The sequence below is a fragment of the Lemur catta genome, chromosome 5 (genome assembly GCF_020740605.2).
Source record: "Lemur catta isolate mLemCat1 chromosome 5, mLemCat1.pri, whole genome shotgun sequence".
In the NCBI taxonomy this organism is placed as follows: domain Eukaryota; kingdom Metazoa; phylum Chordata; class Mammalia; order Primates; family Lemuridae; genus Lemur; species Lemur catta.
Genome location: NC_059132.1, coordinates 64,458,413 through 64,485,339, shown reverse-complemented (window position 1 = coordinate 64,485,339; position 26,927 = coordinate 64,458,413). Strand labels below are relative to the sequence as shown.

The 26,927-nt window shown below is 40.1% G+C and overlaps 1 protein-coding gene across 6 annotated transcripts; it reads right to left on the bottom strand.

Annotated features, from left to right (window-relative positions):
- Window positions 1-684: 684 nt before the first annotated feature.
- Window positions 685-26,224, bottom strand: LOC123638427 (zinc finger protein 3-like). 6 transcript variants are annotated; one of them, XM_045552032.1, is made up of 7 exons: window positions 24,107-26,224; window positions 23,763-23,923; window positions 23,271-23,649; window positions 22,270-22,545; window positions 19,394-20,446; window positions 18,189-18,297; window positions 10,886-11,211 (listed from the first exon to the last, which is right to left on the bottom strand). In XM_045552032.1, exon 5 carries the CDS (start codon window positions 20,387-20,389, stop codon window positions 19,604-19,606), a length of 786 nt encoding a protein of 261 aa, XP_045407988.1. In that variant the 5' UTR covers window positions 20,390-20,446; window positions 22,270-22,545; window positions 23,271-23,649; window positions 23,763-23,923; window positions 24,107-26,224; the 3' UTR covers window positions 10,886-11,211; window positions 18,189-18,297; window positions 19,394-19,603. The 6 variants fall into 6 exon arrangements, with proteins under 6 accessions (XP_045407992.1, XP_045407988.1, XP_045407991.1 ...); XM_045552035.1 differs by having other exon boundaries at window positions 23,477-23,649; XM_045552034.1 differs by having other exon boundaries at window positions 23,556-23,649.
- Window positions 26,225-26,927: the final 703 nt, after the last annotated feature.

Here is a 26,927-nt window from a genome sequence, read left to right as displayed (position 1 = left end):
TCAGAAGCAAGGATCTTGAATACTACCTTGTATATATAAAATTTCTCATGTACTTTTTCTTTTACAGTTGTAAGTTATTAACTTCTCAGGCCTCTGTTTTCTCTAGGCCTCATCTAATGAAATTCCATTGCTTAGCCAGCAGAATGGGGATCGGCTGATTAACAAATGGCAGAGAGAAAAGCATTTCTTGTATTAGTCAGCTATTGCCACAATAATGTGTTCGGTCCGGAGCTGAGAGGGAGATACACGAAGCCTCAGGTGTAGCAAAATTCTGTTTATTTGAGCATCTGGGTGCAGATGGGTGGAGGCCTAAAAGAGCATCCACCACCAGGAAGGCGAGAGCCTTGGGTTTTATAGAGGATTTTCTTCAGGGGGAATGAGCAACTGGGCCAGAACAGCCACTGTAATAAATTCTTTTCAAACAGTCAGTTTCTGGGACCCCTGTGTCGCCACAACCGTCTGTGGTCAGAGTTAGATTTCCAACCTCTGGACTCTCCAGACTCCTGCTGCTATTGTTTCACAGGCCTTATGATCACTATCTAAGTTTTCCATTAACTCCATTCCATCCTATACATACTTTCTGTGTTCCCACCCTGAGCAAACCTAACATAGTGTTGTATAACAAACCACACTAAAATTCAGGGGCTTACAACAACAGACATTTATTGTAGAATAGATCAGGATAGGCTGAGTAGTTGGTCTTAAGGCTTCAGGTAGATTGGGCTTGACTCCCAGCTCCAGTGTGTGCCCTAGTCTGCCCCACCTGTGTTCTGAGTGAGTCGGGGAACTGGCAAGCACTGCTTCAGGCATTGTTTAATTGTGCAGGCATTGCCTGAGTCACAAAGTTGAGCTACCCTGATCAAAACAAGATGGAGGCAAGTTCCAACTGGTTAGAACCAAGATGGTGGAGAAATTGACTGCCTCTTGACCTTGCAGCTTCATTATACCCTCATTACCATAAAATTATCATGAAAGTGTCTAAAGAAACCTCCAACTCCCATCATGCATCTGAGACCAACACTTCTGATTTGTCCATATTTAGTCAAAAGGAGGGCATCAGCCCATTTCCAGGAAAACACTGCCCTTTCCAAGAAGTAACATGAATATTCCTCCCCTTGTTTAGCCTATAATTAAGCTGTTACTTAAATAGAGGGGCTAAAGCAGTGGTCCCCAACTTTTTTGTCACCAGGGACTGATTTCATGGAAAACAATTTTTGGGGGAGGTGTCCCAGGAGCAGGTGGAGCTCAGGCAGTGATGGGGGGCCAGGTTCCTAACAGGCCATGGACTGGTAGTGGGCCGCAGCCAGGGTTGGGGACCACAGGGGCCAGTTCTCCTCTGTGGGGAGAACTAGCCTCTACTCTGTTGGGTATATTTTCTATACTTTATGAATAAATCTTGCTTTCACTTTACACCTTCTCAGCTGGTTCCTGAATTCTTTCTTGTATGAAGCCAAGGACCCACTTGGAGTCCAGGTGATTCCCAGCATTGGGAATTACTTTACTGTGTTATCAGCATCAGGATAAAAAGCAGAGGTGACTTGTGTTAAAACTCTTCTTTTGGTGGATCCAAGCAGTCAGAGTTTGATCAGAGAAGCAGAACCACTAAGAGATATACACATAAGGGATTTATTATAGGGATTTGGCCTTACACAGTTGTGAGAACTGGTTAAACAGTACGTGAGGCTGTTCTATATGGTGCTGGAGCCTGAAGTCAACAGAGTAGGCAGTTGGGAAAAGATAGATGTGAAGCGGGAGAAACAAGGACAAGCTGCATCTTCTATGAACACATATCAGTCCTCTTTTCTCCTCTGGTGCTCCAACTTTGATGATGTGATGTCCAGCAGGAGAATCTAGGGCCTTTCTTAATGGAACTAAAAGAGTTTTTGTGTTTACTGTGCTCTGATTTCCATCTGCCCATACTCAAACACACTCAGAAGTCCTGGTTACTGTCTGGTGTTGTCTTTGGTGTCTGCCTTCAAATTCAGCACTGGAGTGTCAGAAATAGGCAAAAAGAAGCCAGAACATTTTTTACTCTCTTGAGGAATTTAGCTTTAACTCACAGCTGATTAGGTCCCAAAGGTTTTCCAATCCTATAAAGGTAGAGGTTAACTTGTAGACAATTGAAAAGATGATGAATTTTCCCCCTGCTCAGTAGAGAAGATAACCTCAAAGATTATGGTTTTATTACACAACAGAACAGTAATGAATTTTGTATATACTTTAGCAATTTTATTGCAATATTTTCTCCCACTAATTATATACATTTTAATTTCTTATATACTTTTGAAATTAGGTCTGCCATTCTGTTGGTTCCTTTGTTAATGAGTTAAATAAAACTTGGACACATGCTCATTATTTGTTAGATTGAACCATATGAAATTATTGCTAATTGTAAGTCACCCTAATACTTAGAAGAGAAACATTTTCTTTAATAATTTGAGTATGAAACTTTGACAACAAGTGGGTACACAGGTTATATAACCTGTTGGAGGCTTGATGAAGTCCCATTTCCTCTGTCTACTTAGCTGCACTCTCACACCTGGGATGCAAGGTTCATTGGAGGGAAATTGCTAAGGATGCAGTTAACCTTGGAGTGCATAATACAGATAGAATTTTCTGACATCAGAAATGGTTCAGAATCAAGCCTAGAATGCTATTCTGAAAGGTGAACTATGAAGGACTATACCAGTTTCTTGCAGAGGTAGAAGGAAGAGTCTCTCAAATATTTTCATCACTGTATATCTTGACTATCACAAATTCCATCAATGAATCCCATTTCTAACATTCAGTATGTAAATTAGTAAAGCCTCTACTGTTATTTGGAGATAGAAGTAATAGCAGTGCTTAATGCTAACCTCAACTGGAATGTAACCTTTCTGATTAAGTGCTGGTTGGCCACCCTTCAGAGGGTGTATCACTGATTAGGGGATCTATCCATATAGACAGTGAGGTCAAGTTTTTTGTTGTTGTCATTTTGTTTTTTTTAGCAAATTACAGCCCACATAAGGATAATCTTTTTTTATTAGACAAACAGGACTTTTCCTGTTTTCATCTCTCCCCAATACAGGATGTTCCTGGAAGTTAAGCAATTCTTGTCTCAAATGTTGGATTGTGTTTATTTTCTAATATTTAAGAAAATTCACAAAAATAGAAGTGTACCTCAATAAAAATGGCTGTTCATATATTTTAGTGGAATAACCTGCCTTCCTAACCACATTTTATTTGGGGGCATTGTTATTTAAATAGATTATGGTCCCTAACAGCATATCAAATAATGAAGGGGAAGCAACTCAGTCAGGTTGCTTACCAAGTAGTAGTTTTCAAAAGGTAGTATTACATTAAATAGTAAAAAGTCTTGGGGTACAAGTGAAACTTACGTTTTGTATATATGTAACATTACATATATTTGTGCACATACACATACACACGTAAGGGCTTCTTTGTAAAGAAAGCCCATATTGTTTTATTTCAGTTACCATCTTTGTAAATATTACGATCATAAGGTATCAACAAGTTCTTCTCTCCCTTTTTTCAAAGTTGTACTGATCAAAAGCAATTTGCTAGTCAGGTGCAGTGACTCATTGCCTGTAATCCCAGCACTTTGGGAGGCAGGAGGATTGCTCAAGGTCAGGAGTTGGAGACCAGCCTGAGCAAGAACGAGACCTCATCTCTACAATAAATAGAAAAATCAGGGGGGGCATGGGGGCCTGAGCTCGTAGTCCCAGCTGGGGAGGCTGAGGCAGGAGGATCACTTAAGCCCAGGAGTCTGAGGCTGCAGTGAGCCATGATGACCCCACGGCACTCCAGCCTGGGCAACAGAACAAGACCCTGTCTCAAAACAAAACACAAGATTGCCAGGGCAGCCAAGAATTTACGTAAGCTCTTTAACTTCATATTATAAGATAAAATTGCAGTGACAAATGAAGCTGAACAGTGTTGGTACAAACTGTTGCCAAGGCTGCGGACAAAGGTTTTTTGTTGGGCAGCGGTAAGCAGAAAGTGTGACACCCAGCCGACCCGCCACCCCTACAGCTGGCAAGTAACGTCGTTCGGCCGCCCCCCACCCCCTCCCCCAGCCCCCCGCCGCTGTCCGGAGGTCTCTATAGGCTGAGGGCGCTCCCTGCAGCTGGGGCTGGGAGAAGAGAGCTGACGGTTGCTCCCACACTTCCTAGCCTTGACTCTAGCATCTGCCTTCTTTCTTAAATTCTCTCCAGAGCCCCAGTGTTCATTCTACTTCTCGAGAAAGTAGAAGAGAGAGCTTGAGCGTGAGCAACATCGGGAATATGTCTACACAAGACTCTTAGGGGGGTCGGAGGTTTGGGGGTTTCTATTTTCTTTCTTTCTTTCTTTTTTTTTTTTTATTGAGACAGTCGCACTCTGTTGCCCGGGCTAGAGTGCCGTGGCGTCAGCCTAGCTCACAGCAACCTCAAACTCCTGGGCTCAAGCAGTTCTCCTGCCTCAGCCTCCTGAGTAGCTGGGACTGCAGGCATGTGCCACTGTGCCTGGCTAATTTTTCTATATATATATTTTTTAGCTGGCCATATAATTTCTTTCTATTTTTAGTAGAGACCGGGGGTGGGGGGGGGTGGGGGGGGGTGGTGGCTCGCTCTTGCTCAGGCTGGTCTCGAACTCCTGAGCTCGAGCGATCCTCCCGCCTCGGCCTCCCAGAGTGCTAGGATTACAGGCGTGAGCCACCGTGCTGTCCTTAGGGTGTCTCTATTTTCCCCATCTCCAGCCAGCTCCCCTCGCGGCTCCACGCCCTCCCTGAAAGCAGCCTAGAGCTCTTTAAGTCTTTGTGAGGCGACCCTTGCACCCAGGAGATGTACATCTGAAAACAGTAGCAGAAAAGATGTCAGACCCGGCGTCAAGAAGTTTTAGTCTCAGTCTGTGTCACTTTAAATAAATCCGTCACTCCCTCTGCCCCAAGCGTTGAAGTAAATTATAACAACTGGATAGGTTTATTATAAAATAGATGGATGGATGATGTAATGAACCCAAGGAAGTTATTCCAATCTATCTGCTTCACCAACCCAGTTACTTCCCCTTTTAAGGTGCAGTGAGCGAGTTGGGAAGAGATTTTCCTTGTGATGGACTCACGTTCCTGGTTTTGTTCCTCTATGCTTTTGTTACCTGAGCAATGCTTTGAATTTCTTTAAAATGGACTCTTCCATGGGAGCTATACTCCAGCAAATAAAGCATAATTTTGATGTAAAGAGCCCAGAAAACAAGTTTTGATATAACCTACTACTCTACCCAGCACCCTTAAAAGAAGCTGCATATATACCACCCCTGTGAAATGTCAGTTACTCATATGTTGTTAACAGCTTCTTCCTCCTTTCCCTACAAATCTGTTATGGTTAAAATTTGTGTGTCACCTTAGCTAGGGTGTGTGCCCAGATGCTACTGTTAAGGTATTTTGTAGTTGCAATTAACATCTACAATCAGTTGACTTTAAGGAAAGGAGACTACCCTCTATAATGGAGGAAGACTGCCCTCATCTAATCAGTTAAAGACTTTGAGAGCAAAAACATATCGTTGGAAGAAGGAATATTGCCTCCAGAATGTAACAGAGAAATCCTGCTTGCGTTCTTAGCCTGCCAGCCTGCCTTACAGATTTTGGATTTAGTAGTCTCCACAGTCACATGAGCCAATTCCTTAAAAATCAATCAATCTCTCTCTATATATGTACACATAATATATAGTTAATACTATAGTATTAAATAATAGAGTATTAATAAATATTCTGTTTCTCTGGAGACCCTGACTAATGCAATCTCAAAATCCTATTTATCCTTAAAGTCCCACCTAATGTCCATTTTCTTTACTTTTCCAATTTTCCCAGGCAGAATTTTTTGATCTGTGTTCATTTGTCTTTCCTATTAGATTGTAAATTCACCAACTTTGAATCCATGTTTTACTAATCTTTTGTATATACCCTTAATAAAATACATGACACATATAGATGGAGTAATCATTTTTTAAATACTTAATATCTTCAGAAATGTGTACTAGCTAAATTACTGTGGAGAGAGCTGTTATATCTACTTTTGAAAATGCTTTAGATTCTCTGAGGTTAGAAAAGGCCATAAAAGTCAAATTATTGACACAGTATGTTTTATTACTTTTACTTAAACTAAATCAAGAAACATCCTCTTTTAAAATTTTCCTCAATTTATGGTTTCCCATTTTTTTGCAAATAACCTATTAAGATGGTCAAGAGTGACTTTACCTTGTTTCTGTTTAGTTTTCTCTGCCATTAGATAAAATCCTCTTTTGAGGTAATCATTCTTCTGAGAAGCAAATTCAATGCCTCTAGGGCCCAGACAGAAAATGAAGCTGGAAGGTAGGGACTGGAATGAACTGAACAGTACATCTACAGAGGTCTAGCCCAGTGATGCCAGATCTTAATCTTTCAAGATAATGTAGAAATCTTGGCTGGGCGCTATGGCTCATGCCTATAATCCTAGTTCTTTGGGACGCTGAGAAGGGACAACTGCTTGACGCCAGGAGTTTGAGACCAGCCTAGGCAACATTGTGAGACCCCCATGTCTACAAAAAAAAAAATTAGTTTGGTGTGGTGGTATGAGCCTGTAGTCCCAGCTATTATACTAGACAGGCTGAGGTGGGAGGATGCTTAAGCCCAGGAATTGAAGGCTGCAGTGAGCTATGATCATACCACTGCACTGTAGCCTGGGTGACAGAGTGAGACCGTGTGTCAAAAAAAAAAAAAAAAAAATCCAGATTTTTATTTAAAATATCTAAATTATTAATAGTTGGTGAATAATTCAATTTTTAAAAAACACTGAATGAGCTACATAGTGTCTGCCAAATGTATCTGATCCTTAGAATGTCTGTTTTCAATCTGGCACAGGTTCCACTACCAGAAAGCTAAGGAAATCTGCATGTTTCATGGGGGAGTACATCCAATTAGTTGAAAATTCCTCAACTATACATGTACAGATCTGTGAAAGTCTTGGATCTATATTTGAAATTTCAAGGTGTCTAGCTTCAGGAAAATTTAATGTTCTCTCTACTTCTTTCTGCCAAAATTCTTATTTTTATCATAAATATTTATGGACTGTTCCATCTGGCGGACAATTTCAACTTTCCAAGTATTTCCAATTGGAGCCTTGAAACAAGGCAAAATGAAATAAGTGCTTTGATATAGTAAGGGTGAACAATTAGCACCTCTGGAGTTTTCTTGCTTGCTGTGTTATTTATACCATCTCCATAAAAATATAAATATAGTGAAATACCCTAATTTTTATTTCACTGGTATAAATTTTCTAAATAATTTTTCACATCTTTCTAATAGTGAAAAGCATATTTCATTTAAAGTCAGTGTTGAAGACAAAACCCATGTTTTTCAGACTGCCTATTCCAGAGGTTAAAGGGATAAACTAAAGCCTAATGGGGACATAAGCATCCGCATGATTATAGTGAACAGTAAGGGAACTGAGAGCTTGAGGTATCATAGCTTTTAGCATAAGAAATCAGAACATACAGCAGGAAGCCTTATAGACTCCAGTACCTGATATCTCTTCAATTCCACCACCAATATTTGAGCAAGTGCAACTAGAGTGCTGGATGGTCAGGGGTATTTCTGGGATTTTTTTTCCCCCTAGAGAGGAACTAGAGGAGAGATGTGTATCACTGAGCTTTAAAAAGAAAAAAAAAAGAGGACATACGAATAAAGAGAGTAGGGAACAAAGATATATGTTATAAATCTTCTTTTCTGAAAAACTATACTTTTTCCCTAAGTTAAAGTGAGCAGTTTTAAAATGTCATGTGCTGCTTTGATATCTTTAAGCCTCAAAAGTTCCCTGCTGGGCTAGTACCACCCTCACTCCCCATCAACTGGACCAGCTGCACTCCACCTGGTCCTTAACCTAACGGGTTTCATCACCCACAAAATTATTCAAACAAGCCGATCACATCCTTCTGTGGAAACCAGGTGTCACCTCACTCTCTTGTTACTAGAAAGCCTGCATCCCATAGCCTCTGCTTGTTTACTGTGCTCCTGAGTGGCCCTGGGCCATCCTCCTCCATATAAGTGACTAATAAACTATTGTCAGTTGCATCTGTTAAATGCCAGTGTCATGTGTTTGGCCATCCTCAGAATCCTAGGGTGGGACTCCCTCCCTCACCAATGGCTGAGCAGGTAAACAAAACAAGTCATGTCATTGAGTAGTGATTTTAAAACTTAATTTACCTAGCCTACCCCTCATTTAGGTAACTAAAAACAACATCATTTCCCCACTCATCCCACTAAATTCTTCTTTGCATAGTATGCACACTAACAGATTTGGTGGGCCCTTGTTCAAAACCTGAAAGCCACTGTATCACCAGGATATTCAGGGTATGTGATGATAATGACCTCAAGAAGCAGAAATGCTGAAGGACCACAAAGGAGAAGGGTCAAAAGAATACAGAAATAGCGGCATCCACAACAAATACGTGTAACTAACTTGACTGTGGTAATCACTTCACAGTATATACATATATCAAATCATCACATTGTATGCCTTAAATTTATACAATTTTATTTGTCAATTATATCTCAAAGCTAGGGAAAAAAGATTTTAGAGACTTTGTAGGCCGGGCGCAGTGGCTCACACCTGTAATCCTAGCACTCTGGGAGGCCGAGGCAGGCGGTTATTGTTTGAGCTCAGGAGTTCAAGACCAGCTTGAGCAAGAGCCAGACCCCCGTCTCTACTAAAAATAGAAAGAAATTATCTGGACAACTAAAAATATATAGAAAAAATAGGCTGGGCATGGTGGCGCATGCCTGTATTCCCAGCTACTCGGGAGGCTGAGACAGTAGGATTGCTTGAGCCCAGGAGTTTGAGGTTGCTGTGAGCTAGGCTGATACCACAACACTCTAGCCTGGGCAACAGAACAAGACTCTGTCTCAAAAATAAATAAATAAATAAATAAATAAATAAATAAATAAATAAATAAATAAATCCATAAACAGAACTCCTAGAGAAGTCATTCAACAAGCATGTTTTGAAGGCTTTCTCTGTTATCAGTCATCATTCTGTATGTCAGAGACAGAAAACTGAACAAGGCAAATACAGTCTGTTGTTCAGCACATTGTAAATTCATAAAGCTGACCTATATTTCTATATCTTTTGTTTTAATAAAAAGATAGGAGATTTTAGGAAATGGTTTGCCAAAACACACATATATTTACAGCATTTTCCAGATTGACTAACAACATAAAAAGTAAAACACAGTAAGTCTGGAAGGAGGGATATACTTATTGGGTTCCAAGAATCAATGTCAAAAATCATTCTTAGAAAAATTATTTTAACTAGCATGATGATATATTCCAAACAAAAAACAATAAATGTAATCAATGTTTAGATTATGCAAGTTGTGACACGTTACAAAGACTTACCCCCTACTCCCTACTTAATACTATAGAAAACAAAAAGCTAGCTATGCCAAAAAGACAATTAAATATCCATCAAGATCTGTCACAGAAATTTAATTCCTCAACTCTGCCCATGAAGTAACAGGACAAAGTCTTTTTTTAAACACCACTTGCTTTGAATTCCATAAAATGTCAGTTAAAGTGATTATATGCATTTTGTTTTTTTCTTAAATGGTGATATTTAATGTTGAAAAAGTCCTACACCACTTTCTTTTTTTTTTTTTTGGAGATAGAGTCTTGCTCTGTTGGTCTGCCCTGAGTAGAGTGCAGTGGTGTCATAGCTAAGTGCAACCTCAAACTCCTGGGCTCAAATGATATTCCTGCCTCAGCCACCTGAGGAGCTGGGACTAAGTGAGCACCATGATACCCAGCTAACTTTTCTATTTTTAGTGAAGACAGGGTCTTGTTCTTGCTCAGGCTGGTCTCAAACTCCTGAGCTCAAGCAATCCTCCCACCTCGGCCTCCCAGAGTGCTAAGATCACAGGTGTGAGCCACCACACCTGGCCTCTACTACGTTTGATTATTGAGGTTCATTTTTGTGTATCCTTTGATGTTTGGTAAAGGATGAGTTCATCAAAACGTTTTCCCACATCTGTCCCAGTCATAAGGCTTCCAGCCAATGTGAACTCTCTGATGTTTGATAAGATCTGAGCTTTGACTGAAAGCTTTACCACATTATTTATATTCAAAGAGCTTTCCTCCATATGGAATCTTGATGCCTTGTAAGCACTGAACTAACACTGTAAGCTCCTCTTACATGGGAGCTTATGTGGTCACATGTATAGCATTCTGTTCCAGTGTGGATTTTCTGATATGTAAGATTGAGCTTTTAATGACGGCCTTCCCATATTTTTACATTTAAGGATTTTCTCTCCAGCATGGGTTTTCTGATGATTAATAAGTGCTAGCTTTCAAATAAAGGCCTTCCCTCCCATGCTACATTTGTAGTGGTGCGCTCTAGTGCAGATTCTCTGGTGGGTGACTAGAGTTGAACAACAATGAATCCTTTACTATACTCTTCACATCCATAGAGTTTTTTTTTCTATGCAGATTCTTTGATGTTTAATAAGGCTGTCACAGTACTTCAAGGCTTTGCTACACCCATGACATAGATAAGGTGCCTGTCCAAAATGAATCTACTTATGGTTAATAAGACTTGAGCTCACAAAGAAGGCCTCCCACACTGAAGATGTCCACAAGGCTTCTCTGATGTGTGACAAGATCCAGTATCTGAAGGTTCTGCCACATTCTTTACTCTCATGGGACTCCTCTCCAGGATGGCTTCTCTATGTAACAAGACTTGGGTTTTATGCTGAAGCAGGCTGAGGATACTCATAGGGCTTTCCCTCCAGTTGGACATGCTGGTGTTTAAGTCAGGGCTGCTGGTGTGCCAGGGTTTGTTTTGTTAGGAAGGAATATTTTGGACCAATGACTTTTCCCACTCACTTTACACAGAGATGCTGCTGCTTTTATTATAGTTGCTGAAGTTGAATATCATGTGCAAGCTGAATGGAGGGCTTCCTACTCCCACAGCATTGGCAGGACTCAATTTCAGAGCAAATACTCCCCTTAGCTTGAGGCAATGTCTGTTGTGCTTCTTCAAAGGGGCTCCCTCATCACTTGGATAAACTATTTAGAAGCCCATGGACTTGTTCAGTGTAGGGTCTCTGAGCAATGTTCCTATTTACTCCCCCAGATATCACCCTCTCTGTTGAACTTCTGGAAAACTCTGCTTTGGAATAAACTCCTTGTTTAAGGACAGGAGTCACCATCTGAAAGAAGAGGTTAATCATGTAATTAGCATCTTTTGCCTGAAGGCAGATAGGTGAATTCAAATGTAACATATATGAAAGTAATTTACAGAGAGCACTTACATAAACATAGTTCTTTATACGTGAAAGCTCTAAGTAAAAATATATATTTGCTTTTTCATCAATGTCTGCTCTTATTTTTAATATTTTCTTCCTTCTGCTTTCTTTGGGTTTATTTTCCTGTTTTCTTTTTTAATGTTCTCAAAATGGATGTTCAGAACATTACTTTTGTTCAGCTTTGCTTCTTTTATAAATAGTATCTGTACTTTTAAATGAAATAACTTACCTAAAGAGCCAGAAAAAGTATCTGGGACAGAGTAGGTCTCAATAAATGGTAGCTAATATTAGCAGTACTATTATCACTGATGTAAAGCCTGAGATGTAAAAGAGAAGGAACGGACTGGGGAGATTCAAGATCTACTATGCACATAATAATATAGAAAGCAGCAGGGTGGATGCCTTTTTCAGCCTCCACCCATCTGCACCCAGATGTTCAAATACACAGCAAAAAAGAAAAATAAAAATAAATGAAAAAAAAACAAAGCAGCAGATGAAAGACGAGATCATCACATCAACATCAACAATGTATTTTACTATGTACTTGGAGAGATTATAAAAATCACAAATCTGGGAAGGGTATTAGGGAGTATGTGGTCTGTCTCCCTTGTTTTAAGGATGTAGAAATTGAGGCCCAGCTAGGTGGTATTAGCCTAGGTAGTATGGCTATTACAGGTAAAGACAGGTTGAGACCAAGGCTCTTGATTCTCACTTTTAGAGTTTTTACTAGCACAACTCACTGCCTCTTAAAGCCCAATGTGGTACATGAACATAAATCTTCAGATTAAAACTCTCATAATACAGCACAGTCGTTAAAAGAACAGGTTGTAGAGTCAGACTTCTGGTTTCAATTCCTGGCTCTACCATTTTCTAGCTGCATAACCTTGGTCAAGTTATTCAATATCTTTGTTCCTCAACTTCTTCAGCTGTAAAATGGGAACACAGAAGTATCTGTCTCACAGCACTGTTTTTCATTGACAAAAACATACACATAGGCATTCAGAAAAAGCCTTGGTAAATAAAGCACGCCATAAATATTGGCTATCCAAGCAGATACATATCTTAATAATGTTGTTCTTAATTATTCACTGCCCTTTTTGAAAGGATTATCTTACTCACCCCATAGATAGTAGTTGGTTATGTTTACTTGTTTTGGCCAATGAAATGTAAGAGTGACACAAGGTCTCCTGAATAGAAGCCATCATGTGGTCCTACCACTGTTTTTTCTATTGCCACAAGAGCAGCATAGTCAAGGTAAGACTACTCCTCTAATCTGAATCCTAGAGTACAGAATATGTATTGCAGAACTGTACCTGATCCATAATTGAAATGCAAAATAAATAAGAAAAACCTTTGTTATTATAAGCTGCTGAGATTTGAGGAGTTGTTGGTTACATAATAAAAAGCTTGTTGATCATAATTAGCCCAAACTGACTTGTACAGTCTCAAGCCATTCACCACACTAGGGGCTGCAGAGAATTCATAAGGAGTGACAATTCCTGTAATCAAAGAACTCATAATCAAATAAGCAAGATAAAAGAGACAGATAATGAAGTAAAACAGAAGGTGAATGTCCTAAGGAAAAAACAATGTGTTATGGGAAGTGGAAGAAGGGAAAAATTGTAAGTAGTAATGGAAATGGAAGTATGCTTATTAGACATCAATAGAGCTCAATCTAAGATGTTTTCATGAACTGAGCAGCCACCAAATAAGACTTGTTCTAAACATTTCCCAGGCTTTTATGGCCTCTTTCATCCTTTTTGATAAAGAACTTTGGAATCCCAACTAAGCACCCAAGCTGTGACTGACCAGATTCAGAGTTTTTTTTCCTGAGGAATAAACTGCTTTACTTAGAAATTTCTCTACTATTTATGCACATGCTGAAGTGAGTTGGCCTTATGTCTGGGCAAGAATAAAGTTCAGTTATCTATTCATCCATTCATCCCCTAAATTATTACAAAAAGAATCTGACATGGCTACATAGAATATGTAATCACAAGTCCTCCGAGAATTTAATCATGAATCTCTACCCAATATTTGCCTAATGCTTGCTTAAGCCAACTGAAATTTGAGGGACACTACTTAATAATCATTTAACTTTCCATCCATTTAGATTCTTTAAGTCTAACCCTTTTAATTATCATATAAAGCAAGATTATTACATAAAGCAAATCCATGAACATACCCTCTTAGCCATATGTAGAAATGTTTCACTCAGTTAGACATTTCACAGGACAATAAACTAAAACTACACTCAACAGCATGGATCAATCTCAAACATAATCTCAAGAGAAATAAACCAGATACAAGAAAGTACATGGTGTACAAAGTTCAAAAACAGGCAAAAGTAATTCGTGTTGTTAGAAGGGATCATGGGGAAGAGGGTTCTGGAATGTTGCTGAATGGCCCACCAGGAACTTATGTCTATGTCCTAATCCCTGGAACCTGCAAATATGACCTTACTTAAGAAAAGGGTCTTTACAGATGTAATTAAGTTTATGATCTCAAGATGAGATTATACTGGATTATCTAGATGGGCTCTAAATCCAGTGACAAGAAAAGATTTAAAAGAGATAAAAAAAGAAGACAGAAAGGAGGTGAAGGCCAGTGTGAAGACAGAGGCTTAAGATTTGAGTGATGTGGCTACAAGCCTAGGATTCCTAGAAGTTAGAAGAGGCCAGGAAGGATTGCTCCCTACAGCCTTCAGAGGGAATATGGACCTGCCAACACCTTGATTTGGACTTTTGGCCTCCAGAATGGTGTGAGAATAAATTTCTATTTTTTTATGCCAGCAAGTCTGTGATAATTTGTTATGGCAGCCCTGTGAAACTAATATACCAGCAGAAGAGATCAAACAAGTAATACTCTGCAATCTTGTTTCAGCTCTCATGCTACAAACAAACATCATTTTGGAGCACAATTAGTGCTACTTTTCTGTGCTTTTTGCAGGTGATTTTGCTGTTTAAAATGGTCCCCAAGTAGAGTGCTAAAGTACTGTCTAGTGTTCCTAAGCGCAAGAAGACTGTGATATGCCTTACAGTGAAAATAAGTATGTCAGACAAGCTTCATTCATGTATGAATTATACTGCTGTTGGCTATGAATATAATGTTAATGAATCAGTAATGCCGTACATCCAGAAAAAGGAAGAGGAAATTTGGTGATCTGCACATGAGGCCACTCTGTAAAGCACTAAAGCAACATTTATTGTGTGTGATGAAAACTGGCTAAATTTAGGATTCATGAGATGACAACTGATTAAAAAAAAAAAAAGCATAGTGGACAGCATTGTTTTGAGGATGAAAGCCAAAGAAATTTACACAGGTTAACCAGGGTCAGGAAAATGTGAAGCCCTTCTCAGCTAGTGCTGGTTGACTCGCACATCAATAGTGTGGAAAACATTAAATTTGAAGGTGAGGTAGGTTCTACAGATCAGCAGGCTGTGGAATATTTTTAATGTATCTGTGCAGTGTTATACAGGAAAAGAGTTATGTGGAAGAGCTGCTTTCCAATCCTGATGAGACTGGTTTGTTTTACAACAATGTTGGCAAACAAATGTATACAATGCAAATGACATTTTGATTGACGGAAAATGTTGTGACTAGAGGCTCAAAAGAATATAACCCCGCATTACCTCTAGGAACAATACTTAAGTATTAATTCAGTATTTGCAGCAACTTTATAGAATGCAACTACTATTAACAATGAGAATTGACTACATACAGTTGTCCCCCGGTATCTGTGGGGGATTGGCTCCAGGAACCCAGAGGATGCTCAAGTCCCTTATATAAAATGGCACAGTATTTGCATATAACCTATGCATATCCTCTCCGTATACTTTGAATCATCTCTAGATTACTTATCATACCTAAATCAATGTAAATGATATATAAATAGTTGTTATACTGTATTTTTAAAATTTATATTATTTTTTATTGTTTTTTTTCTGAATATTTTCAATCCATGATTGGTTGAATCCACAAATGTGGAACCTGTGGATAAGGAGGGCCAACTTGTATTACCAAAACCACATTCATTAGAAGGGCACAAGGTCTGAGAGTAACAAATCAGAAAATCATTTCTTTCAAGCCTAAGGGACTGGCAGCACTGAGAAACTATTTCTCCTCCACTAAATGTGCAGCCCAAGAAGTAAATGGTCAGCATAGACTTGGAATCTCCAAGTCTGAAAAATGTTGGAGGTATAGGAGAAGGCTAAGATAACTGGAGAAAGGAACCTACAGCTAAGGTAACAGTATGCCTTCCAGACAACCATGCCAGCTATCACCACTTCTTTTTATCACGGTACTGGATTTCATACTTGTGTAATAAGGAAAAAAAAGTATAAAAATTGGAAAGAAAAAATATAACTGTCATTATTTGCAAATGGTATATATAAAAACCAAAAATATCTACATATAAATTAGAATGCTGGATGCAAAGTCAATATATAAAAATCAACTATAAGTCTCTGTAAATGAAAAGTAAACATTTAAAAAAATGATACCATTAATAATTACATGGAAAAATATCAAATGCCTAGTAATAAATAATCTAATAAAGATGTTCAAGACCTCTGCACAAAAAACCATAAAGTATAATTGGGAAAAATTAAACAAGACCCTAAAGAAATGGAAGGCTATACCATGTTTATGGATTAGAAGACTCACATAAAAATGTTGATTCTCCCCATTAATCTATAGATTCAATACAATCCCAATCAAAATGCCAATATACTTTTTTGGAGGGAGTGGGTAGAACTGGACAGTTGATTCTAAAACTTGTACATACATGCAAAGAACCAGAAACAGCCAAGACACTTGTAAAGGAAGAAAAGAAGGTGGTATCAAGAACTGAGCTGATCTGGAAAGGGCTGAGCTGCCAGGTGTTGTAGCAGTCAGGCAAAACAGGCCAAAATGATAAACTATCAGTCAAGTTTTAATCAGCAATAGCATTAACAAGGGGCTCAAACAAAGTGCTGGCTCCTACAGTGTTCCATTCTTACTCATGGAATTGAGCCAGGCAAGGGATAGATAAATCAGCATAGATATGAGGACCATCTCACTACCAAGAAAGCCCCAAACAAAAGACCCAAGCGGTTTTATGGACCTGGGGATGGGAAGAGGAAAAGGGAAAAGTGCTTGGAGAGGAGAAAAGTGTCTTCAAGTTTCCTGATCTCAATAAGGGGGGCTCCAAATTGCTTAGGGAAGGCCTCTAATAATGAGACCTCCTAAGGGAGCTACCCAGACTAGGAATGTAGATATTATATGTCTAAGAGCATGGCTAACTGAGGGGTCTGAGTCTTTGACTATAACTCCTTTCAGAGAATGGAATGCATTGGATGTGCCCAAAATCTGCTATGGGTAGGGTAGCTTTGCTCGATGAGGGGTAAGGCCTTCATAATTGCCTATGGTCAGGTTTGAAAAATCACATATAGAAATTTGACCTGGAGCCTGACTCCTCAGGTGGGATGATTTGCTCCACTGGATACCAAAACGATGTAAAGCTACAATAATTAGGAAATCTGGTATTGATGCATGGATAGCCAAGTAAACCAATGGAACATAATAGAGAAACCAAAGACCCATGCATATATGGCAAATTAATTTATGAGAAATTGGCACTGTAGAACAGTGGGAAATGACAGTATTTCCTATAAGTAATGCAGGATCAAATGAATATCTGTATGAAGAAGAATGAAATTTGACTCTACCTCACTCATGCACAAAAATCAATTTCAAATGGATTATAGATATAAATGAAAAAGAAAATTAGAAAACTTTTGAAGATTATAGAAATTATCTTCATGATTTCAAGGCAGAGAATAAATTCTTCAAAAAATACATAATAAGACATACACATTAAAAAAGGAAACAAATTGATCCAGGACTATATTAAAATTAAAAACTAATATTCATCAAAAGATACCATTAAGAGAATAAAAAGAGAAGCCATAGAGTTGGAGATGATATTTGTATCCCCTGTGAAAAGGATTCATATCTAGAGTATGTAAATAATTCTTAGAACATATATAAGACTATAATACGAACTTTCTAAAAGAACACCAAATGACCAAGAAGCAAACTTAGTAAGCCTACTTTGTCCAAGAGATGTTACCTCATCTCTCAAGGATACCAGCTACATAAACAATGCTGAGAAGTAGCCTAGGTAAAAGAGTTGTCATGCCCTTGCAGTGTTGGCACACCCAGCAAGACATGTAGGAGTGCAAGAGGCCCAAGGAGGATTGTCTCTCCCAACAATGGTTACAACATAAAATGCATTTCTTATTCCACAAAGCGTTTGAAAAACACCAGCCTAGAGTACATGTTTCATACTTTTTAGCACAGTAAACAAGAATTTCATGGTCTGGTCATGGTATGATACTTTTATATATGCATTCTCTGATCAGTCCTTGAAAACTTCATTCTCTTCACTCAGATGCACTGTGCTTTTTCATATGTTATTCCCACCGTACCTTCCCTCATTCTTCTTTTTCACGCAGGTGGCTCAAAAAACTCATTTTTCTCCAGGCTTTCATCCTCCTCCAAAGACTGTCTCACGAGTTGTTGTTATACTTTCTTCAGTGCAAGGTACTCTACAAATCCAGTGGCTTCATCACTGTAATCATTGTTTTCTATCTACTCTCTTCTCCTTGTCTTCAAATAGACTGTAAGTTCCCTGAGAGTAGGGTGCTTTTTTTCATTTATTTTTGTATTCCTAGCACCTAGCACAAGGCCCATCTTAAAACAAATCATCATTAATGCCTTTACTTGAGCTCAAAAGGAATAACTATGGTACACATATCCTGATCGCTAAACAAATTCTTCAATCAAAGAAATTTCTCTTTCCAGAATATCTGCTCCTTCAAAGTCTTCAGAATACTCACCATTCACTGCTTAGTATTTAGTTGTGTGGTTTGGGGTAGGATGTGGCATCACCTCATTGTTGATCCCAGGTGTTCTCCACCCAGATTACTCTGTCTGCAAACCTCCATCCTAGGAACAAACCAAGACAGCTGGGTCAAAAAGGTAAACACTAAAAACATTGAAGATAATAGCACAGAAATGGGGTGACAGGGCAGATCAAAGAGAAACCACAATCTCCCTCAACTGGCAAAGATAAGAAGGAAGTAGGGCAAAGGAATTCACACTTGAACCCAGCATAGCAAAGAGAACTTCCTGGTATTCTACTGAGGCCCTTCACTTCTGCCTGTTTAAGTATAGTATGTGCTTTACTTTCTCACATGCCCCATTCCCTGAGTGACATCCTATCTCCTCAATTTGAGCTCCAGAACCATGACCTTCTCTGCTTTCAATACCCATATCCAGGCCTAATATTACTTGGACAAGGTAGCTGGCACTATCCCAATACCAGAGGCTTCATAATGTGCTTTTTCACATGCATCTGTGACCTTAGTGCCTCCTGGCTACAAGTTGGCTCAGAGCTTCACGAAGTCTAGTGTGTCTTACAGCTGAAGTATTGAAGGAGAATTCAGGGAAACTGTGCATCCCTTAGCAACACAGAGCCCTACTCTGAGAAGAGAACACCATTTCATTCCCAGTGTTCTCTCCTACCTGTTTAAACTGTGGACCATCAAGGCAATCTATAATTTCTATCAATTTGGCAGTCATCTTGAATCTCATATGAGTTAAATTTCAGGGATCAAAAATTTCAGGTTTGTTACTCAGGAGTGAGAAATTACTGTTAAAATAGAAAAATAATAACAAAGTAATTTTAAACTGTTTATTTCTCTCCTGAGTTTTACATGTGCATATACGAGGTTAGGAGATTAGGGTTAGGAAGTTAGGTTATGGTCTGGTGGACAGCATTTGATCATCCTTGAGAGCACAGAGATACATCAAAGGCAAAAAAGATCAACAGGTTGATATTTCTAGATTCAATGAGGATATGTGGTTACTCTCTAACCAACATTGTTTCCAATTTCAAAATTTAATGTTTCATCTATAATACTGGTACCAACAAAAGAACAAAAGGCTTGGAGGTAAGAGAAATAAAAATGTTTGAATTACTGCAGTCTGCTTCTACTAAGCCAAAAAACTACATTATGGTATGATTTTTAAATGGCTTTACCTTATGGGTTGTAAAACTGCATTCTCAAAAGTAGATGTGATTTTAAAGCCACAGTCATTATGCTGATGGAGTCACTTTTCAGTGACTTTTCACTTTTTTAATATTCCAAGGGATGAAGTGTCAATTAAGGCATTAACTTTTACCATACTCTTCTTTTGATGGTATCTTCTGATGCAAGAAAAATCCTGTGGAATATATTCACCACATAAATCAGTGATGACACTTTCCTTTGGCATGTATTTTCTGGTGTTTAGTAAGATTAGAGCTTCCACGGAAAGCCTTCCCACACTCATCACACTCATATGGTTTCTCTCCAGTATGGATTCTCTGGTGATGAATAAGGGTTGAGATCTGGCTGAATGCTTTTCCACACTCTCCACACTCATAAGGCTTTTCTCCAGAGTGAATCCTCTCGTGATTAATAAGGGCTGAATTCACATAGAAGGCCTTCCCACACTCCTTACACTCATATGGCTTTTCTCCTGTGTGGATCCTCTGATGTTTGATGAGGGCTGAGCTCACACTGAAAGCTTTCCCACACTCATCACACTCATAAGGTTTCTCACCAGTATGGATTCTCTGATGTTTGATAAGATCTGAGCTCACACTAAATGCTTTGCCACACTCATTACATTCATAAGGTTTCTCTCCATTGTGGATTCTCTGATGTATAATCAGGTGTGCCCTAACACTGAAGGCTTTCTTACACTCATTACAAGTATAGGGCTTCTCGCCAGTGTGGATTCTCTCATGCACAGTTAGGGTTGAGCGCACGCTAAAAGTTTTTCCACAGTGATCACACTCATAGGGTTTCTCTCCAGTGTGGATTCTCTGATGTCGAACAAGGCCTGAGCTCTGGGCAAACTTTCCACATTCACTGCATTTATACCTTCTTTCTTCTGTGGGCCTGCCCTCATACCAAGAGACTTTTTCATACTCAGGAATCAGTAAAGTATCCCCATTATATATGCCAGGGATCTTCTGGTGTGGGTCCATCCTTACAAAAATCTTCTCTTCAGAGTTGAGACCTTGTTCATACCTCTGGATTGGTTCCTGAAATAATAAACAGACCTTTCAAATGTACTTTTACTCCCTGTTGCTAAAGCTATATAATGTGATATCATCCAGGGCTCTCAAACATGTTTGGTAATTCCAGGACACACCAATTGTATGGCAGCCAGGTCAAATGTTTTTATTCAACTCATACCATGACCCAGTAACATCAAAAAACTATGAACACCTGACTCAAATGTTTATTTAAATCTATCCTCTATAAAGGTATCTAAAACACACAATCTGGGATATAAGTGAACATAAAAATAATATAGTTCCTACTTTAAAAGACTTTTAATCATTATTTAATTAAACTGGGAAACAAAAAAACCCTGAAGAAATCTGCAGATAAAGCAGATGAAGGAGTATGGGAATAGAGGAGGCAAAAGAAACAGAAATTCACTAAGGTTGGAAAAATGACAATAACATCATTAACACGTTTTGCCACCCACAGGAATCCATACTACTTGAGCTGGAAGAGAGATGGGAACACAAAAAGCTCTGCCTGTTGCTATGCTACTGCTATTGCTGCAGCTGTCGTTGCTATGATAAACAGTATCTTAGTAACAGGGATACTTTGTCTCCTCTGGAATTGTGACAGAGTAAACCCTTCACCTCTGCAAAGAAAGGGATCCCACCAGCCCATTCCATCTTTATAGTTCAGACCACTGTGTGGAGAACTTGGTGGACTGCTGCCATTTTTTTTTTTCTTTGAGACAGAGTCTTGCTCTGTCACTCCAGCTAGAGTGCAGTGGCATCATCACAGCTCACTGCAACCCCAAACTCCCAGGGTCAAGCAATTCTTCTGCCTCAGCTTCCCGAGTAGCTGGGACTACAGGCGCACACTACCACAACTGGGTAATTTTTTTTTTTTATAGCCAAGACTGGGTCTCATTCTTGCTTAGGTTGGTCTGGGGCTGCTGGCCTCAAGCAATCCTTCCACCTGGGAGTGGTTGGACTACAGGTGTCAGCCACCTTGCCCTATGCCTGGCCAGATTGCTGCCACTCTCTTATCCCCTGGGAACAAACCCAATTTTGTCTCCGAACTTGAAGAAATATTTGCTCCAAATTCAAATTACACTAAGTATTTCTCTGCCTTTTTCCATTTTGCAAATTGTTCTATGTCTCCACAGTGGTAAGTCAAGTCAACAGTATGCACCCTTAATATGATAAAAATGGCATTTCATCTCTGTGGTCTTCCTCCCCAAAGCCTATAACCTCAGAATTATGACAAAAACAGTCAAATCCCCATTGATCGATAAGCGAAATTCTAAAAAAAAACAAAACAAACAAAAAACCCCCCAAAACCCCAAACCCAAAAAACAACGCAAAGGAGAGCTGAGGATCCAGGGCTAAGAGAAAATAAGGTCTCCATTCCCCCATCCTGCCCTTGGATACTCAGCCCTGTCAAAAAATTGAGTCAGGGTCTCAGGATCAGTCCTGAGTTTAAGAGTCTTTTGAGCCTCAGAGACTGCCAGGGGCTGGACCCAAGATACTGGCTTGGTAAAGCTCTCAGGCGCAGAGCACCTCCCGCCCCAGTCATTCTCTCTTTCAGGGTCTCTGGGGGTCAGCTCTGCCAGTTCACAGGGCAAGGTGGGCGAGGGAGCAGAAGGCAAGGGAGGAGAACAGGGAAATAGGAAAAGGTAGGAAAGAGAAAAGAGAATGTGAGAAAGAGGGTGGAAGAGGAGAGAGGTTTAGAAGAATGAGGGGACGGAAAGGGAAGGCCTGAGGTGACCTGGCGCAGGAAATTTGTCCCTTCCTAGGTGGCCGTTCACTGTCACCCCGGGCCCAAAACCCTAGGAGAAAGTCAAGAGGGAACTCACCTGGAAAACTGTGATTAAACTAACGGATCCAATGACTGAAGACAGCTGTCGGCCTAGAGAGGTCGATTTCCGCGGAATCCCGAGCTTCTGCACCTGATGATCCGCTCTAGGATTTTGGAGGCTTCCCTCTCAGTGGTTCGTGAGCCCACAAGATGGGGTGGGCATGCGAGGTGTGAAGAAAGGATTCTGTTTACTCCGAAGAAGGCATTTTACACTTCATATTTCCTTTTATCCCACAGAGCAGACATTAAAGTTCTCCTTTCATATATAAGAAAACTGAGAAAGTAAATAAAATTTACGTGGTCAGACAACAGATTAAACAACCTGGATGATAACTGAATATAGAGCTTGCCTCCCCAGTGAGCTACTGTATGGCTCCTCAGAGACTAATCCCAAAATCAGCCTCTAAATTTACCACCACCCCAGTAAAAATACCAGCTTTTTAGGAGGTTTAAGTGTTGACATTAAAAAAAAAAAAACAAGAGGACCTGGGAAAACTGAAAAAGAAGGGCACTTGAAGGGGCACTTCCCCTAAAGCATTTTAAATGTATTATAAAGCCTTGAGCCTTAAATAGTGTGGTACTGATGAGATAGACAAATGGTACAGAACATAACGTCCAGATACAGACATAATCACAGCAGAAATTTAGCATATAATAAAGGTAACACATAAGAAAAAGCAGAGTAGACTCTTCAATAAACGTATATAGAGAACTAGATAATCACCTGGAAAGACATTAAATTGGATTCCTACTTCATGCTATACACTAGGAAATATTCCAAATAAATCAAAGTTTTAAATGTTATCAACCAAACCAAAAAAGTACAGAGGAAAAAGTGAGTCTTACATAACCTCATAGTAGGAAGGCCTTTCTCATTATGAGCCAAAATCCAGAGGTCATAAGTAAAAAGACTGATAAATTTGACCCACATATAAAGAATAAAACTCCTATGAGAGGTAAAACAAAGGATCTTAAGCAAAATCATGGAAACATACTTACAACATTCCAGACAACAGGGCAGCAAAGATGGAGCTCCTAAACAATAAAAATCATGGAAATGGCAGGGCTGAGCTGGATTTCCTCCTGCTCTAGCCTCTCTCTGAACTTAATCAGACTCTGCTAAGCATTCATAACTCACTTATGCCAATTCTGTTAAATAGCAGGTGTCTTTTTTTTTTTTTTTTCAGTTTCCTTAGGTCCCTTACTTCCAAAACCTCCAGAAGACCACAGAATGTCAAAGTTTAACACAACTCTCCTGTAGAGGGAAGAGCCTCTGTTACTGACATTTAGATGGTATATTCCTGGGTGACACTGGAGTATTATTCTCCCTCTGCATTTCTTGTCAAGTCACTTCCTGACTGTGTGTAAGAGCTGAGACCTGGAAAAAATTAAACGTGAATTTATAAAGGAATCACTGTAGAAATGAAGAAATCAGCAGAATAGGCCAATCCCAGCGAAGTAAGAAGAGGGAGAAATAATTAAAACAAATACCTGGATAGCACTTCCTATGTATCAGGTACTGTTCATGTAATCCTCATAACAACTCTAGGCAGGTGCTTTTATCATTCCCATCCACAGATGAGGAAATAGAGGTGCAGAAAGATTAAATGGCTTGGCCAAAATCACAAGTAATCTGGTTTCAGACTTACATGCTTAAAAAGTAGGAGGGGAAAAGAGAATCCTTAAGAGACTAAAAGTTTTAAGATGACTTGATAAATACCCCTCCCTTCCCAACCTCTGTGTGGATTCACCCAATTTGTTGAAGCTGTCCAGCTTAGCCACTTCTGCAAGGACAACTCTCCCTCCCCCAGCCAGTGCTGCTCCCACTCCCAGACCTGGTGCTTCTCAGGCAGGATAGTCAGGAATGGCAGAAACTGGCCTCAGCCATTGTCAGCTGGGCTGCTGGAGCCAGCTTATAGCCTGGAGAGTTTTCTCATTAACAGAATCCTTGGGACCAAGGAAACCAGGTCCTCTAAAGAGGCACTCATGTAGCTTTCCCGTAATTGGAGAGTCCGCAATTCAGTAAGATTCCTTCCGAGGGCCTTTTCTTCAGGAACACTTCTGTAAAAGAAACGTTATTTTACTCAAATAAAAAGCAAATACTGTCATAGCCGTTACACTAATTACTAAGGGTTATGGGAGAAAAAAGTACAATGTTAAATGAGGATCTAATTTGCAAAGGGCTCTCAGATCACATGCTGGTGCAGCAAGTCTGCCATGGAAATCTTCCTGTCATTGCCCCTGAGCACTGCTGGAGGAGGCAGACGGGCGTCCTGAGAGACTACCATGGAGGTAGCTGGAAGATGGCCCTGGTGTGGATGGAAGTGATCGCTAAGCGGAAAGGTGACCATTTACTGCAAGCTGAAATACAGAGGTCTATTCTGCTTTCAAAAGGAAATGTTACGGGCACAAGAAGTGGACGTGGAAGAGGAAACCTCTCCTAAAGTTGGAGCTCCTAATACTTATCTCCAATTATTTGTAGTTTCCCTCTTTTGTTTGAAAAAGCGAGCTGAAGGGGTGGGCAATGATACAAATTGTACCAGAAGCGCAATTGTACTGACCTAACTTGTAGTTGTGACTCAATGAAGCTCTGAAGCTGGCAGGAAAGACCAGGGCTATAACCGTAAGAGGGAAGCCGTCCCAACTCTGGGCACTCGTAGCTCTGAATGGCGAGAAAAAACCTTTCCGGGGAGGTTGCATTTGGGCGTAATCCCCACCCACCGTTCCACTCAGACTAGCCTGGGGAGAGGAGGTCTGCAGGGTTGCAGCAGTGCAACGCCCACCCATCCAACGCCCAAATGCATACCAGTCTATCTGCCGGGGAGCTGCAACCAGCTACAAAAAGATTCGCCACAGGGACGGAAGTTCTCAGCACTTCCGGGGTGGGGCTCTGCTTAGCCCGAGGCTGGCCAGGGCGGGCACACCTTCTACCGGTGCCAGCCGCGGTGCAGACTGGGTCCGGCCTGGAGCGACTCTACCCCGGGGCCATTGGCAAGGCTCTGATTTCCGACCTCAGTTCTCACCAAGGTGGTTTTTGCCTCCTGAGTTTTACCCAGGGTAGGACCACCTGTGAATCCTGGAATTTAAAACACTGCAGCTGGTAAAGCATCTCTACTGTGGCCCTACAGATCCCTTTCAACTGACACGCGGGGTCACAGGAACTCTAGTTCTTCATTATCAGTGATCTGAAAACCAACGCTGTATATCCCATATGCTTTCTCAAAGATTAAGGACTAGACCCAAGAGCAGGACTTTCAAAACATAACTGCGATACTGCAAAATCGCTCCAGTTACTTAAAGAAGAATTTAACTCAAGACACCAGTAAGTATACTTACTGGTTTGGACATAAAGCTGATAAAAGTTTTCCTAAAATGAAACATTACAGGTGGAAACAGGAAGTTTGAATCCATCCATCCCATGGTAGAGCATGAATTAAGAACATACTGTAGCAAGGGTCAGAACTGAGGGCATAACCAGCCAAAAAAGAAATCAGCAAAGTCCCAGGAAACCTGGATTCTATTTCCACCTGTACCACTAACTTAATGGGTGACCCAGTGCAAGCCATGTGGCATCTCTGGGTTTCCATTCACAGAATGGGTTGGAACACTAAATGATGTCCAAACCTAGCATTCTGTAAACTATGACTATTTAAACATGACAGGGCAATGCAGTTATTTCTTTGGCACATTAAAGAAACGGATTTAAACTGATTTTCTAACTCTGGGTGTGAAACTTTCTAAACCTGTTGAATTAAGTACCATTGAACCACAGAAAGAAACTAGTGTTTTTAAAGGTCTGCTTTTTAACTACTTAATCTAGGAAATCACATTTCCTCTTACATACTTGCCTTCCTAAATAGGATTGACATAGTATGTCAAAAACATTAGGCTGGATGTGATGGCTTACGCCTGTAATCTCAGCACTTTAGGAGAGTGAGGTGGGAAGATCGCTTGAGTCCAGGAGCTCAAGACCAACCTGGGAAACAAAGCAAGACCCCTGTCTCTACAAAAAATTAAAATTAGCCAGGTGTGGCGGCATGTGCCTGCAGTCTCAGCTACTCAGGAGGCTGAGGTGGGAGGATTGCTTGAGCCCAGGAGTTCAAGGCTGCAGTGAGCTATGATCGCTTCAGCCTAGGCAACAGAGCAAGGCTTTGTCTCTAAAAAAAACTTTACATGGGAATGGGTTTTACTTGGCAAATCTGACGGTATTCTGGTTTGTGGTTTCCTCGGGGAAGTGGTAAGTATTCCTGTCTGTGGCTGCCCAAGGAACTGTTCAGGGTCCTGTTGTCCCCAAGGCTAAATCTTTGGTAAGTTACAGCCCTTCTGCTAACTAGATAGCCCCCAGTGTTTTACCTTTGATGCTGTGGTAATGAGTCAAGATGTAGAGGGCTAAAATTAGACTTGTACTCCCATAACATTTGTACTCCTGAAACACGTGGCATAGGGATGGTGGCAGATTTCATGTTGAAATCAACCTTAGGACATCATCAACAATTTTATTATCAACAGCCTACATGTATGTTGTTATGAACTCTAAACACTAAGGCTCCTTTTTCTTTTATAATCTTACAAACCACAAAATATACACATCGTATTCTCTTAAAGCTTGCAATAGCCAATTTTTCTAGTTATAATGCTAGTATTTGGTATCTCTTC

Excerpts from the sequence above, each read along its gene's own strand:
- LOC123638427 (XM_045552036.1), bottom strand. The coding sequence starts at position 20,389 with ATGGACCCACACCAGAAGATCCCTGGCATATATAATGGGGATACTTTA.